The following is a 16,470-nucleotide window of genomic DNA, read 5'->3' as shown; positions in this document are numbered from 1 at the left end:
AAGAAAAAAAGGAGTTCGCGTGTATTAGGGGTTTTACGATCCTCGGCGTCACATCCGGGTCAAATAATTTAACCCGGAAGGGAAGCTGTTTTGGACTCAACAAATTCTGCTGTAACAGCGGGCCCTACCTCCACCTCAGTTGGGGTTTTAACAGTTTCAGCGGGATGTCGTTCCCTTCTACCTTCGGTACGCAGCTCGCCGCCTTCATGGACAAGCTGACGAAAGCTGTGGTGGCCGAAATCACGAAGCTGGTGGAGGAAGGGTGCTTGGATCTGCGCCTGGAGGTGCGCCAGAGGGACGTGGATATCCAGGATCTGCGGACCAGACTGAAGATGATGGAGGCTGAACTCTGTAAGGCTCAAGAAGCTGCTGCACGACGAACCACAGAGGAGGAAATGCAGAAAAACTCACAGAATCAAATCCTGCAGGGTACGAAGTTAACCTGCACACCCGACTGTCACACCAAACTTCAGTCAGGGCTCTCAAGTTTAAAACAATCAACCCTATTAGCAAAACTCTTTTGTTTTAGAAAACCATTTAACCCATAAAATTCAATGTTATTATCTACCTTTTAATTCGTCTGCTGGTGTACTGTAAAGGTTACTCTGTGAGGATTTTCTCACATCCCAGGATTTGAGTCACACAGGCTGTGAAAAAGGAAGAAAGATAACATGGAATCCTCGAAATTTAGCTTCCTCAAAATGTTAGATTGTGTACAGATTAATAAAATACTTATTTGTTCATATTTTAAGTTTTTTTTATTCTTTTTTTTTCTAAATTGACACTGAAAAACAAAAGGAGATTATTTACTGGTCATCGGAATAATCTGATAATGTCAATTTAAAACAAATCTCTTGAATTAGTGATGCACCAGTATGAAATTGTTGGGCAGATGCCGATATCTGATATTAAGCTTATGGTCGATAACCGTTATTTGCAGATACTGATAAACTGACATTAATGCTTCTAAAATCAGCAGATTTTGTATAGAATGAAAATTATTAAAGCTGAATTTACGTTATTATGTACTGTTATGTACACACAACACACACATTTACGGTTCCAAGATGATTTCATTCACTGTTCACATGACTAAACAATTACACATCACCCCCCCCCCCCCCCCCCCCACACACACACACACACACACACCCCACCCTCTGAAACAGGCAAACAAATGGAGACGAGATGGAAAAAATATCGGTTGTTAATATCGGCCCGGTATTATTTATCGAATCGATACCAATATGTTAAAAAATGACTAACATCGGCCGATATTGATGCCGATATATTGTCCATCCATTTCTTGAATACATCCTAAATGTGCTTTGATGTTCACTCAAAATCCTCACGTGAAAAAAGCAAACACGAGAGCATATTATACGCATTAATTTTTAATGTATTAATTAATTTGTTGTACTCTGATTTGTGCAGTTAGATAATTAAAAACCCTTTTCTTTGTCATTTTAAATTGGAAATATCTAAATAATTATTGCTTTATTTTAAATAAATACATGTGGATTTATATTTGTCAAATTTAAACCTACACCTGAATTATTTTTATTGCAGATTCTTATGAGGATCATCAAATTGACGTGGCATATCCTGATTTAAAATCTGCTGATCTACTCTGTGAAGACTTCAGTGGATTAGATGAGAACCGTAACGTCTCTCCAGTGATTAAGCCTGAGCCAGAAAATGGATTTCACAGCACAGACGCCGGGGATCACATGACAACGGATGTTGTTGGTCCCAAAGTAGAAGGTGGAGGTGATGTAGTCTGGAGTGCTTGTCGTATGTTTGAAAACAGCTCCGTTTCAGCGCAACAGCACACACCGATAATTCCATCAAACGTTGAGCAGTATTCTGTTTGCAGAAACCCACAAAATTCTTCAAACTTTTTATTGTCTTCAGATCAGCAGGTGGCTGACGATCGTTTAGTTGTGCCAGTAAAGGTGGAAGAAACAACTCACCCTGTCAGCATGGGAACTTCTACTTCAGACTCTGTTTATAACAAAGATGTTAGACAGGATTTGTGCATGCAGGCCGCATCAGAACACGCTTGGCCATCAGCAGCTTTGCATCAGCGATCCACAGCAAACACGTCACAATCAAATGAGGAAGATGGCACCAGATCCTCCATCAGAACAAAAAGATTAACTCTTGTTTGCAAGACAAGTCAGAAAGTCTTCATCTGCTTGGAGTGTGACAAAAGTTTCTACTACTTATCTCAGCTCGAGCAGCACAGAACCACCCACCAATCCTTCAAACCCTTCAGGTGCCTTGAATGCGGGAAATGTTTCACCCAGAAGACCCGGCTGAAAACGCACCAGAGAGGGCACACGGGCGAGAAGCCGTATAGCTGTGAATTCTGTGGTAAGTTGTTTTCCAGGAAGGACAACTGCCACAGACACGAGCGGTTCCACAGTGGAGTTAAGCCTTACAGCTGTAAGAAGTGTGGCAAAAGCTTCACCATGCTGGGGAAGCTCAGGAAGCACGAAGAGAGTCACCTGCTGGGATAAAATAATAGAATCGACACATTTGTCTGTTTATCTTGTATTAGCTGTTTTAAAAATAGTTTGCAGAATTTTTCCATTTAATTTTGAGCTTTCAGTTTTATATTATTATTTAAATTATACTGATTTCTAACCTGCTCGATGTGTCTTGTTTTATTCAACTTATTTTGTTGATATGAAATAGATGCATAAGTATAAATGAAATAAGTTAAATCACAAAATATGTATAATAAATGATTTATTCTTAAAATGAACTATTTATTTGGTATTTTCTTTTTTAATGCAATTATATAACAAAATAACAGCCATAAATAAGTTAAATTGACCTTTGCCAATTGTAGCTCCTCCACCAGAGGGCAGTTTGATGAAGGTACTAATCCTCAGACTCCATCATAATTTCAAGTGAATTTGCAACAAGAGTCCAATGAGTTACATCAGTCAACACCTTTGATGTCACGTATAACTTGTGTAATATAATAGAGGGTAAATTTGGTTAAGTAAATTGTTTGAAAAGCTATTTATATTATCACCACTACTTGTGACCAATAAGTGGTGATACTCTTATTTAACTAGAATAGCACCTGCTTGGTCTTATTGTTTTAGTCAGAAGATTCTAAGATTCTTTTATTCATTAAGGGATCGGATCGAACACACCGCTTTGATTCAAGAAGCAGTCAGGTTTATAAATAAAGTAAGAATTGATTTTACAAACACTTAAGACTTGACACATTGTTGAAACTATTATTTACTGTGAGTGGATGCGAACTAAAGGATAGTCTGGAACCTATGTGTGAATATAATGTATTCAGAATCTCCGTTCTCAGAGCTGAGTTCTGGATATGAAAGAATTTGGTTTGCGTTAAGCTATGAGTTGTTATTATCAAAACCACATGCAGAACGCTATCTCGCTGTGCACTTCTTCACCCGTTTGGGGACCCCATTTGGATTTGAGATGTCCAGGAGCCGACGACCCCACTGCACCTGGTTCGTAGAGAAACCTCGATGCGACCAAATCAGTCCTCAGATGTCTCCGGGTCACAACGATAGATGAAACCAAGCGTCTTAAAAATAACTCTGAAAAAAAAAAAGTTAAAGTCCCATTAGTTGTCACACACACTGATGTGTGTGCGAAATTTGTTCTCCGCATTTGACCCATCCCCTGGGGGAGCGGTGAGCTGCAGACACAGCCGCACTCGGGAACCATTTTGTGGTTTAACCCCCCAATCCAACCCCGTAATGCTGAGTGTCAAGCAGGGAGCCATTGGGTCCCATTTTTTCAAAGTCTTTGGTATGACCCGACTAGGAATCGAACCCTGATCTCACAGTCTCAGGGCGGACACTCTACCTCTAGGCCACTGAGTTTGGAATCAGCTTTGTTCTGCAGGAAACTATCTTGTTGAGCTTTGCAGGTGCGAAAAAGGTTTAAGGTTTTGACAATTTGTCAAAATCCTTCTGGCTAAAGAGGCTTTCACTCAGATGGTCGGTTTCCTCTAGAACCCTCGAACTGTTGAGCTGTTCGAACTGTTTTGTCTGAAGTTGAACTCAGGGAAAAACCAGAGTAAAATTAGTTTTAACGGATTGATGTTATCTTGAATAGCCAAGCAGAAGTTGGCACGTTGAGGATGTTACCAAGCATCTCAGAACACACCGTCTTCGATGGAGACTCCAAATGTGGACCAAAGGTTAACTTATGTGTCATGCATTAACTTTACTTGTGAGTGCAAATGTTATGACCTCGTCAAGTAAACATACTAAAACAATCATTGAGCACAGATTAATGAAACATTTCATTATTTATAATTATATTTATAATTTATATTTATAATTTAATGATTATCTTTAATTATAAAATCTTCTTGGAATAATGGAGTTCATTTTAAAAGTGTTCCTCTGTGATGGACCTTGGAGGAGAAAATGTTTATTGTTTATCATTTATTATCTCTGCAGTCCAGCTGGTGTGAGGAAGTAGGCTCTGATTAAAGGGGCTAAGTGCAGACTTTGAGACTCCTGTCAGGGGAAAATCCAGTAAAGCCTGGTTCATGCTTCTCCGTCAGTTCCGCAAGGGACAGACACGCACGGATTGACGGAAGCGTTTTGCTCTCATACTCCTCCGTCTCCTGGAGGGTGTTGCAAAGCAATTGCCCGGCAGGACAACAGAGGGCGTAGCGCTGTTCTGTGGTATCCTGTCATGTATCGGTCCAAGATAGTGTGTTTATATTGTGTTTTTTGTGTATATAAGAGACTTTTAACACGGACATATTTGTCTCCTCCACCTCTTCATGCGCTCCCCACCTCTAAACCCACGTTTCCTGTCATTTCCGTCCACAAATAAAACATCTTTTCACTCCTCCAGTCACGGGGGAATTAAACGTTCATATGTTTAGAGTTTTTTCGCGAGGCATTCTTCAAGCTTCTCCGTGTCTGCCTCTAGTTATCCTCAGCTCTCTTTGCAATGGCGGCGCTGTAAACAACAGCGGCGTCCTGACCAATCACAAGCTTGCGTAATCCGTCTCGTTCGACGGATGTTTAAAAAAGTGGGCTTGACTCCGTACGTCCTTGCGTGCCCTACGCAAGGACGGATAATGGCGTTGCGTGTCTCCGCACTGACGCAGACGGAGAAGCATAAATCAGGCTTAAGATGTGTCATAGCCAGGGTAAGTTTACCTGGTTGTGCATTTGACCTGTAGGATCTCAAAATCAGGCCATTTCGTGACGTTACACTTGTCAAGTTGGATTTCAGTTTTTGTTGTTTTTCTGCCAACGCTGACAGGAACGAGTCATTCACGAAGAAGAAGAAGAAGAAGAGATCTTTTCTAAAGCGCCTCTCAAGATAAAAATCACAAGGCGCTCCACAAAAACATGTAAAAACATAAAAAAGAATTTAGAAAATGATTAAAAATATATTTAAAATGAGCAAAACATAGACAATTGTGATTAAAATGTAAAGAAAGAGAGAGAGTGAATATGAAGGAGGGAAATCAGTGGATCCCGAGGAAGGTGGAATAGGTAGGGAAAGCAGAACAAGGAGAGGGTGATGAAGGTCACACAAAAGCCAGCCTGAACAAGTGAGTTTTCAGCTGCTTTTTAAAGGAGACCACTGAGTTTACTGATCTCAGGCTCAGGGGGAGAGAGTTCCAGAGTCTGGGGGCCACAGCAGCAAATGATCTGTCACCTTTGGTCTTTAGCCTGGTGCGCTGCACAACCAGTAGGCTTTGATCACTGGACCTCAGGGACCTGCTGGGGGTGTAGGGACTAAGAAGATCACCAATGTAAGATGGTGTTTGTCCATGTTGGCCCTATAGACCAGAACCAGGATCTTGAAATGAACCCTGAAGTTGACTGGCAGCCAGTGAAGCTGGAGGAGAAGCGGGGCGATGTGGGTTTGTTTGGAGGACTTGGTCAGAAGCCGAGCACAGGCGTTCTGAACCACCTGCAGACGGTTCAGGGAGGTTCTGCTCAGACACGTGAAAAGAGAGTTACAGTAGTCTAAGCGTGATGAGATGAAGGTGTGGATAACTGTCTCAAGTTCAGAGAGACAGAATGGGACTCAGCTTAGCAATATTCCTGAGATGGAAGAAGGAAGAGCAAACAAGAGAACTGACATGAGAATCCAGGGTGAGAGCTGGGTCAAAGGTCACGCCAAGATTCCTAACGGAAGGTTTGGTGTGAGAAGCAAGCTGACCAAGAGAGACTCTGACTTTGGGAACCAGCTTGTCTGGGGCACAGATGAGGATCTCAGTCTTATCTTCATTCAGCTGAAGAAAGCTCCCAGCCATCCAGGTTTTGATAGAGTCTAAGCAGGAGTGTAACAGCTGCAGCTTAGACATCTCGTGGGGCTTAAAGGAGATGTACAGTTGGATGTCATCTGCATAAAGAAGGTAGGAGATTCCTTTGAAGGAGCTCAGGGTGTGCTGAAGAGGAAGCAGATAGAGGAGGAAGAGCAGAGGCCCCAGCACAGAACCTTGTGGGACACCATGGGTAAGGGAGGTGGTGGAGGACTTAAACTTGGAGACGGCCACAGAAATGGAACGTTTATAAAGATAAAAGGAGAACCACTCCAGAGCAGATCCTGATAGGCCTACCCAGTCTCTCAGCCTCTCCAGTAGCAGGAGATGGTCAACAGTGTCAAAGGCTGCAGTCAGGTCCAGCAGGACCAGAACAGAACAGTCCCCTGTATCACTGTGAGTCAGAAGGTCATTAGAGACCCTAAGAAGAGCTGTTTCAGTAGAATGAGCTCTACAAAAACCTGACTGGAAGCTATCATAGATGTTATGTTGATCAAGAGCAGCTGTGAGTTGTTGAGCCACAACCTTTTCCAAGATCTTGGAGATGAACGGATTTAACGTAAAATTGATTAGCTTTTTGTGTTAGATTAGTGGAGATGGGTTATAAATTAAATAATAAAAAACTCAGGTATTTTAATGGAGATAAAAATCTAGTATGTTTGTTGCAACTACAACTTGAATAAAATATGGAAATTTGCTGATCATCTAAAGAGTAGTTGCTGTAAAAGTTGTAAAAAAAAGAATAGTCACTAACTGTAATTAATAAAAAAAATCAGATTGTTGAAATTTTAGTACACATGTCTAAAGAATTGCTTTTCCCTTCCAACTTTACCACAAAACACTAAAATAATCAAACATTTACTTGGAATAAAATGATAAAAAAATGCAACAAAAATAACTAAATTGACAATTTGAAACTGTTAACTTCTAATTCAGATTTCATTGCTTAATCATTTACTTAATGTAGACGGATGTAATGATTTCATATCGCTAAAAATCAATTCTAACCAGTGACTGGAGGTTTTAACATCAATGACTTCCGGTTACTAGTGGCAGCTGAGTGGACCACGTGACGTGACCGTTGACAGTGATAATTTGCACTGCGCTTTTCACTACACTTTACGGCATTTTGTCGTCACTTCCGTTAACCAAAAGCTAGCGCTTTGTTTATCTCTGCGTATGGTACCAATTAACTGTAGCTACGTTTATTAAAAACCATAATGGAAACAACCACGGTCTGTGAGCAGACAGCGGGCCTAAAGTCGGCCTGTTGAAGCTAGTAAGCGACCCATCACCGGGCGGTTCTTCGACTTTTCTTGGTCTAGTTTTAGCCTTCTTTGGGACTTGCTGTGGTTACGATAATGTTGAGCGGAGTCCCTCTGCGCACTCAGATCGCCTCCGTGATTGATGCCTTGGCTAAAACAGCCGTGGCAGAAATCTCCAAAGTGGTGGAGGAGAGTATGGTGGTGCTGCGGCTGGAAATGTGTCAGCGCGAAAATGAGATCAAGAGGCTGAAGAGCAGCGTCGAAGTCCTGCATGGGGAGCTGAGAGCTACACGGCAGGCGGTGACCCTGCGACCCAGAGATGGTGAGTCGTTTAAACTCACCTGGACACCATGCATATCTACGCGTTAACTGACGTTAACCCAGGGGCGGCCCAAGATCTTATCGGGCCTTCTGCAATTTTAGATTCAGGGGCCCCATTTTCATTCATAACCATCTATCACCTTTACATTGCTTTTGCATAACACCTTTATCACAATTTCCTTCTCTGAAGCAACAAAAGTAAATACTAATATACATATATGTTTTAAAATGTTCAAAAGTACTTGTTACCCAAATAAATTGTGTTGCAGAGTTTAGATGAAAAAGTCTGAACACACAATGGATATTTTTCTTTCTACCGATTTTCCTCTTTCAGGTGATTTAGTTAATTTTAGAGTTTTTTTTAATTATTATTTCTGATTTATAATTGGTCACTCATGAGTTTTTCATGCAGACTGAACATGAAAATGGTCTCCTACACCTATCTAGTTAGCTTCCGATAGAAAATAGATGGTGAAATGCTAGGATTTGAAAATCCCCACATTGTGATGTCACATTGTGAATTTAAATTCATGGCCTCACCCATCTCAGCTTGTGTCTGTCCACAGGAAGGCTTTTAGAAAAATTGTTGCAGCAAGGAGAGAGCGGAGAGTGTGTTGGTGATAGCGACTTTGCAACATGGCTGAACACATTCTGTTAGCCAATCAGAAGCGTGGTGTGTGCATATCATTATTAATAATGGGCAATCCTGCTGTTTCAGCCCACATCTACACCAGCAAACTTCTACATCTCAGAACAGAAGCATCACAGTTTTTTATTTTAAATTACTCATAAGGCATTGATTTTCTCTAGAGAACACTGCAAATGTATTGAATAAATGATTAAACAACACCTCTAATGTACCTTTTCCTGCTGTTGACATTTTTGCAGCTTATGTGGATGTACCACCTAAAAAGCTGAAGAATAAAAATGGCCATCGTGAAACGTAAACATCATCAACACATTAATTTACTCGGAAGAAAATTTTGTGCAGTTTTTTTTCCCTTTTTAAATCTAGGATTTTTACATTATTGGTTTAAATGTGAGCACCAAATGTTAGTTTTCTCTCTGATATAATAGATAAATGAGTGATTTTAGTATTTTAATGCATCTGCCACATTTCTGCACATAGACAACACAACAGATGGGGTTTTGTTATGCTTTCCAGACAGAGACACTGTAGGTTTTTACAACTTATTATTCAGCATCTTGCTGGCTAAGTTTGAGTCTATCTTGTTCAGCCACACATCTGGGAAACCTTACATTTCATCAGACACTGTGGCAACAGGGTGAAAGGGAATTTCATAAAATCATGTAGGATGTCTGAATGTTTTGTCTGATTAGTATATATTTATTTCTAGAGATGAATCTTGGCCTAAATAATCGTTTGGCCAAACACTTATAAGGAATCAAAACGTTATGTGGTCAAGTTGTGGGATCGGAGTCTCCTTGACAGACTTAATGGCTCAGAAATAATTTAAATATCTCTAATCAGAGTTTGTGATTTTCTTTCTACAGAAGGTCAGAGTGGGCGTAGAGACCAGAGGAACCCCGTGCTTTCTGGTGAGAACTACAGGACCATGTCTGAATCCAAGGTGGAGGTGAAATGTGAACCTGTGGAGGAGGGAAGCCAGGAGCTCAGGAGACAAACCAACAAGTCAGGAGAGGAGTATCCGTACGAGGGCGGGCAGTGGAATTCAACAATGCAAAAGGAAATGGGATGCAGCAGGCCGGATTTTTTAACTTTAGGGCCGAGCTCCCTGTCTTGTCTCGCTGAGTCCTCTTTGGAGAGCAGGTTGAATTTGTCCTGCAGCAGCTCTGCAGGTTTTCAGCAGAACCTGTTCAGCCGTGGCCTGCCGGGTTACAGTCAGTACCGAAACACGATGCGGAGGAGGACGGTGAAGAGGTTGATGTTTAAGAAACGCTTCATCTGTCCGTACTGTGGCAAAAGCTTTGAACGCTCCGGTCACCTGGAAAGACACAAGAGGATTCATACCGGCGAGAAACCATACCGCTGTGAGATTTGTGGACGCCGCTTTAATCAGAAATGCAGCCTGAAGGAGCACATGAAGATTCACCGGAGATGTAAGTCTTTTTCATTCTCCAGCAACAAACTGGTTCCAGTGCCAGATTCGCTCCAGATCCTTCTTAAGTTCTGACTTTAGCATTGACCGCTGCGCAGAAACATAGATTAGGGAGGATCAAGCATGAAGAGATGTTTGTAATGACAGGGCTCCACGGTTGCTCTCTGGCTGGGGAAAAACAATCTGGTTCTTAGTTGCTTTTTATAGAACCAGTTAAGAATGAGCTCTAACTCCAGCTCAAAACCCCTAAATCCTAGCTTCCTTGACAGGAGTTCATCAACGGTGAAAGAAGGTCTAGTGTTTTGTTTCAGCGCGTAGGCATTGGTGAGGCCCAGACTCATATGTGTGTGTGTGTGTGTGTGCGCGCGCGTGCGGGAGGGGGGGTCACTGGATCTCTGCCAACTTGCTTATATTTAACTGCAAACCGAGTCTTCCCTTTGACTCTAAATCACCTTTAAGAAGCGGACGATCTTCATTCTAGGTGCGTGTCTCCCCGTCATGCAGCCGCCTTTCTCAGGCGAGTTATTTCTGTCCTCTGTCTCAGCTGGAGGTCCCTGCTTAGAAATTCTTCTGTGCAGGATTGGAGTGAAGAAAACAGCTTTTTAGGCACTCTCTGATCCTCAAGACAAGTTTTTAGTTTTTGTTCACACAGCTGGAAAACTTGTTCGACCCACATCTTCATAACCCTTCCACTGTCTTATCGGGTGACCCCGCCAGGAAAGTTGACCATTGAGCAGGATTGATGGTTTATCCCTTAAGGTCCACATGAGAGGGGGTGAGGAGTGAGCACCACCTCACCCCCTCTCATGTGGACCTCAAGAGATAAACCATCAATCCTGCTCAATGGTCAACTTTCCTGGCGGGGTCACCCGATAAGACAGTGGAAGGGTTACAAAGCTCTGTTTCTGTCTCTACATAGTTTCCCAAAAACGTCGGGGATCAAGTTATTTCTGGTAAATGTGAGATGGGCGTTTGTGGTAGAGGTTTTGACCTTGGCACTATTCCATGGATTTGAAATCTAGTGGATCAACAACTAGGCTGATTTTCTTCACTCAAAATTACTTTCTAGCAAACATTCTTTGCTGATCTGAGCGTGTCCAAAGAAAGCCGAAAAACAGAAGCAATCTTTCTGCTTTCGAAAGGGTGCCAAAACACCAGTTTTAATTTTAAATAATAATAAAAGGCAAGTAAGTCCTTATAAACCACATTTAGGTTTTGTGTTGTTTTATCTGATGCATCTGAGCTGTTAGTCAAAGTAACGGCTCTTGATTTGATGTCGGAAGTAAAACTTCAGTTGGATATGGTCAAAGCATTTTGGCTTTGAAAAACTTGTTTTCTGACAAGTTGCTTTTAGATGGAATATTTCTCTTAAAGGTGTTTTTGCTTCATCAATGTGACCATAGCGTTTTTTGGGGGTTGTCTACCAACAGGTCTTCAGTTACCACCAGAAGAGATGCAGGTTGGCCAACAGGTCCCCCCAATTCCAGAGGTGAATCCAATAATTGACCAACATCAGTCTGATAAAATACGTCCCTCAAAAGAGGATGAGAACCAAATACCGATCGAGGCGACTCGGCCGTCGCCTGTACAGGTAAAATCTGAACCTGTTGAGGAAAACGTAACGCAGCCGGAGTTTACCGGTGGGAACGATCAAACAGCAAACAGAGCTGACAATGTGAGTGATAACATCACAGCTCTGGAGAGTACCAGCCAGCTGTGGACCCCCAGATTACAAAACGATCCAGAACCAAGCAGTTCAGAATTCCTTAGCAGCTCATCACCGAACATGTCTTCCTACCCTGCCATAGCTCAGCTACTCCAACCACCAGTAGAAGCTTCCTGTAGCAGCAGCTTCTTCCAAGGAAAACCATACGGGGAACTGAAAAACCAAAAGATCTCCCAAACACCTCGTGGATCACCCAGTCTAATGGGATCCAGTAATCCTGGCCCAGAGGTCCAGATGGATCACCTCCAGAGGAGGGTTTTGAACCCAAAGAAATGCTTCTTGTGCTCATACTGTGGAAAGATCTTCGAGCGAGCTGGACACCTGGAAAGACACCTTCGAATTCACACCGGGGAGAAACCGTACGGCTGCCACATCTGTGGGAGGTGTTTCAACCAGAAGAGCAGCCTCAAAAGTCACATGAAGACTCACAGGAATGGTAAGAGTTTTGCTAAAACATTAAACACTGGTGTCAACTTTCTTTTGAGACAATTGTCTTTTTTGGGATGACGATTTTGAACTATTTCTTTTCTGATGATATTGATATGCAAAATATTTAAAATAGTTGTTCAAAATTTAAGCTGACCCTGTCAAGAATTCCTTCAAACCCCTCAGTCCCATAAAACATTTGTCAATGAGACATTCAGTGTGAGGTTGGGCGATTTGACATATTGATCGACCATCAAAGATTGGCCAAGCTTTTCGCTGATCATTTTTAAGAGAAAAATTTTTATGCCTACTAATATTCTATCTGGTCAAATCTGCCTGTCCTTTGCAACCCTCTGTCAGTGTACATATTATACATCATTTGAAAACTAGGATTCTTGTGATTCCATGGACAAATGCCAATAACGGATTCAACCATAACCAGACACACAGTAAAAACCATTGTCAAACCACTCTGCCACTACCATGACTAACTCGATGTTCAAAGACACACAAAGTGATCTAAGTGGCTTTGTAAATTTTTTTTTACATCCACAAGGGTCCAATAAAATAGTCCACAACAAATCTTATGTCCACACTAGCATATCACCTAAAACCTTAAAAAAAGACCATAACCTTTATTAGAATCCTCACATTAGCATCTTACCTGATCAAACTTGTAAAGGGTTAAGCCTGAGTCATGCTTCTCCGTCAGCTCCAAAAGGGAGAGACACGCACGCACGGATGGACACATAATATCCTCATACTTCTCCGTCTCCTGGGGAGTGTTGCAAAGCAATTCCCCCCCAGGACAACAGAGGGCGTTGCTGTTCTATGTCCTGTCATGTATCCGGTCCAAGATGGTGTGTTTATATTGTGTTTTTTTGTATTTAAGAGACTTTTTAACACAGATTTTTCTCTCATCTTCCTCCACCTCTTCATGCACTCGCCACCTCTAAACCCACGTTTCCTGTCATTTCCGTCCACAAATAAAATGCTTGCTGCGTATCTTTTCACTCCTCCAGTCACGGGGGAATTAAACGTTCATATTTTAGAGTTTTTTTGTGATGTATTCTTCAAGCTTCTCCGTGTCGGCCGCTAGTTATCCTTGGCTCTTTATGTTTTTGAGGGCGCAATGGCGGCGGTGTAGACGACAGTGGTGCCCTGACCAATCACAAGCTTGTGTTCTCCGTCTCAGCGGACGGATGTTTAGAAAGGAAAGCTCGACTCCGTCAGTCCTTGTGAGGGCTCTCCAGCAGGCCCGCAAGGACAGATAATGGCATTAGGTGTCTCCGCACTGACGCAGACGCAGAAGCATGACTCAGGCTTTACCCTCTCGGCTGAGGCAAACTCTTTAACTATTGGCCAGAAAGTCATAAGGGCCATCCCATATTCTCGTGTGTAGCTCAAACCACTTATGGCACCGTGTGTTGTTGTTTGATGCATCAAACCGCAAACAAAATCTGGAGAACAACACTCTTTCACAAGAGGACCTCTCGTGTTCTGCTTCCACAAACTAAGAATGATCGCGATTGGTGGATCACGGCTTACAGTGCTTTTCCAGCCATCAAAAATCTAAATGTCATCTGTGCGAATTAGAGGTGTCCCGTTTTGATATCTTTATTGGAAGTAATTCGATATCATCCCAAAAACAGTGTATCGGATTATATCGGACGGCATCAAACATCTCCGATATAAGCAGTCTGTTAAGGGTTGACATTTTTGCAACCAATGGTTGAGAAAAAATTGTAATTTTTTTCATACTTACTGCTATTGGCTCTTGTTCTCCGATTTAGTAATGTCACTCGATCAAGTCTTTCATACATTCCACACTGTGAAATAGGTAAAAGTATGTATGATTTGTGCTGATATCGTATCTGATTGATATCGTTATCGGTCAATACTGAAGGCTGTACTATCGGTATCGTACCGGAAGTGAAACAGTTGTATCGGGAAATCCCTAGTATAAATATAACATTTGTTGGACTTATGTATGTCTGTTGGAAAAATTTTACTTATCGACCAACCTTAACGCGATGTCCCTCTGTATGTAACACATGCTGTTAATCAAGACTTAATTTCTGGCAAGTTTTTCATAGTGAAATTCTTGTGCACCACATTGGTAAATCTGTGGTCTAGAACCACTCAAACAGCACAAAGTTTTAATCTTTTGCCGTACGTGATTGACTGATTTGTTTGTCTTTCTTTAACAAAAAGGGGAAACTACATACACGCTGGAGCCTCATCACTTGATGTTCACAGTGCCTGATAATAAGCTCCTGGAGAACTTTATGGATCCCAGTAGCGGACCAACAGCTGCTGGGGAACAGTTGCCTGGCCCTGCATATTCTGACAGCTTTCGAGAGGAAACGATAATGGTAAAACTGGAGCCCAGGGGGGAGAATTATTTCTCTCTAAGTCAGATAGGGGCTGATGACAACATGGCAGAAGCAAGCAGAAGTCAGCTGTGGACGTCTACGTTAGAGAAAAATATTGAAACCTCAGATCAAACTGTCTTATTTTTACAAGACGAAAAGTATCACCTCGGTTCACCTTCTGGAGGAGTCGGCAAGCCGCAGGAATACGACTCGCCAGCTAAAGATCTGACCTTTATAAACAACAAAGAGAAAGATCAATTTGCAGCCATGGCTCCTCAGCCGGGAAGCTCCGATTTAACTGATGCTCGTGAGCTACACGATGGCCACGAAGTATCTGTAAGTGTTTACTCCTCGGTGAGAGACGGGATCCACCAGGATGATGTGTTTGAATTTAACATGGCAGCTTCAGGCAGCTACGAGGACAGCTGCAGAGCGGATGCCACAGGACAGAGTTCTTACATATGCTCCAACTGTGGACAAAGCTTTGATAGCTTCAGCAAGTTTCAGGAGCATCACTGTGAACAAACCTCAGAGCAGGCTCTGGGCTGTAAGATATGCGGGAAGACTTTTAACCAGATGAGCATCCTGAAACTGCACCTTAAACTACATGTAAAATGAAATATTAGAGTTTTCATGAGACAATGGCACTTATGGGAAATACCCACCTGATGGTACTTTGCTATTCTGCCCTCAGCCAGTGTTCAACTTGGCCAAAATATCGTCAATTGGAGGCACTAATTGATATGGAGATGAACCTGTTGATGCTACGGGATTCCATCAGAAGAAAACTACAGGAAAAAATGATTCTGGATTTGTGCCCTTAGACGTGCTTCCTTACAAGTGCTATCATTTAACATACAGCTTCTGCATCAGTCACTGTCATTTTCCTCTGACTGTTGGAAAAAATGCATACGACTGTTTAATCATGAAATCTGAATAATCTAAAACCTTGGAAGTTTGATGGTAATAAACAAAAGTGTGATTTTCTCTTGGTTTCTTTGTGATGACTATGAAAGCAAACTGTTGTCTGTTTTGTACTTTTCTGTAAAGCCTTTAATGACTTTGATGATATTGAACTGTAAAGAGAAAATTAAAGTCAAGGTTATAAGTTAAGTCGGAGTCTGTGGTGTTATGTCCAAAGTTGTTTATCGTCTTCATAGCTAATTTCATTATGCCGAAATTACTTCCTTGTTAGCTATATTATGTTTTGAGGCTGTTTAATGCAGTCAATCAGGATGTCAATGTACTGAACCATTTTAAGGATCTGCTGTTCCAATCTTAAAGAGCAAGTCACCTCCTACCAGATTCTTACTCAACTCCCACTTCCTGTTTGAAAAATGCAACAAATGCTGTTGCCTAGCAGACCGAGAGGGCATTCAGTGTGAGGTTGGGCGACACACGCACAGGTTCACAACGACATTGTGACATCATATGGTACCAGCTGTTTTTCTAGGGTACCTCTTAGCCAATAGCGATGGCAGATTTAAATTCAAATGCAGTGCAGAGTTTTTACCTGATAGCGGCACAACACTGACAGTTTTAGGCAGAAAATTACAATTTGAACTAAAATGCACTAAAGTGCAAAACTATTGACTACACGTGTCTGCTGCACGATCAAACACATTTATACAGTTTATCAGGAAAAAAAAGTTGATTTGGGGTGACTTGATCTTTAAGTACCAACAAGGCAAGTTCGCTCCGTTTCCAGATGTGTTCTTGCTCCGCCCATTGTATCGAGGATGCATCCTTCTGCGGACTTGAGACAGCAAAGTTATCCATAATGCATTAAATTGTAAACTGTTATACTCTGAATGGCAGAGGAGAAAGCTCATAACTGAAGTGTTTTATATCAGAAATACAAATAAAGAAATATAAAATTGGCTGTTATCGTAAATAATTGTGTTCAACCTGTAAAGATTGCTGTTGTTTTTTTTCCAGACTTCGCGATCCTTCAAAAATGTTAAATAGCTAATCC

At 41.8% G+C, this 16,470-nt stretch overlaps 2 protein-coding genes across 3 annotated transcripts; both read left to right on the top strand.

Moving 5' to 3' along the window:
* Nucleotides 1-34: 34 nt before the first annotated feature.
* On the top strand, nucleotides 35-2,943 carry LOC129163892 (uncharacterized). 2 transcript variants are annotated; one of them, XM_054743017.2, is made up of 2 exons: nucleotides 35-351; nucleotides 1,570-2,943. In XM_054743017.2, the coding sequence occupies exons 1-2, from the start codon at nucleotides 165-167 to the stop codon at nucleotides 2,520-2,522; spliced, it is 1,140 nt and encodes a 379-aa protein (XP_054598992.1). In that variant the 5' UTR covers nucleotides 35-164; the 3' UTR covers nucleotides 2,523-2,943. The 2 variants fall into 2 exon arrangements, with proteins under 2 accessions (XP_054598992.1, XP_054598988.1); XM_054743013.2 differs by having other exon boundaries at nucleotides 35-429.
* Nucleotides 2,944-7,418: 4,475 nt separating this feature from the next.
* On the top strand, nucleotides 7,419-15,608 carry LOC129152215 (zinc finger protein 595). The gene is made up of 4 exons (XM_054742933.2): nucleotides 7,419-7,888; nucleotides 9,403-9,969; nucleotides 11,399-12,130; nucleotides 14,335-15,608. The coding sequence occupies exons 1-4, from the start codon at nucleotides 7,663-7,665 to the stop codon at nucleotides 15,111-15,113; spliced, it is 2,304 nt and encodes a 767-aa protein (XP_054598908.1). The 5' UTR covers nucleotides 7,419-7,662; the 3' UTR covers nucleotides 15,114-15,608.
* The last annotated feature ends 862 nt before the right edge of the window (nucleotides 15,609-16,470 follow it).

Source organism: Nothobranchius furzeri, chromosome 11, assembly GCF_043380555.1.
Source record: "Nothobranchius furzeri strain GRZ-AD chromosome 11, NfurGRZ-RIMD1, whole genome shotgun sequence".
NCBI lineage: Eukaryota > Metazoa > Chordata > Actinopteri > Cyprinodontiformes > Nothobranchiidae > Nothobranchius > Nothobranchius furzeri.
Note: the sequence above shows the minus strand (reverse complement) of the source record. Positions and strands in the feature narration are given on the sequence as shown.

Excerpts from the sequence above, each read along its gene's own strand:
- LOC129152215 (XM_054742933.2), top strand. The coding sequence starts at position 7,663 with ATGTTGAGCGGAGTCCCTCTGCGCACTCAGATCGCCTCCGTGATTGAT. Across the intron at positions 9,970-11,398 it reads CATGAAGATTCACCGGAGAT|GTCTTCAGTTACCACCAGAA; the intron begins GTAAGTCTTTTT and ends GTCTACCAACAG. Across the intron at positions 12,131-14,334 it reads CATGAAGACTCACAGGAATG|GGGAAACTACATACACGCTG; the intron begins GTAAGAGTTTTG and ends TTTAACAAAAAG.
- LOC129163892 (XM_054743013.2), top strand. The coding sequence starts at position 165 with ATGTCGTTCCCTTCTACCTTCGGTACGCAGCTCGCCGCCTTCATGGAC. Across the intron at positions 430-1,569 it reads ACAGAATCAAATCCTGCAGG|ATTCTTATGAGGATCATCAA; the intron begins GTACGAAGTTAA and ends TTTTTATTGCAG.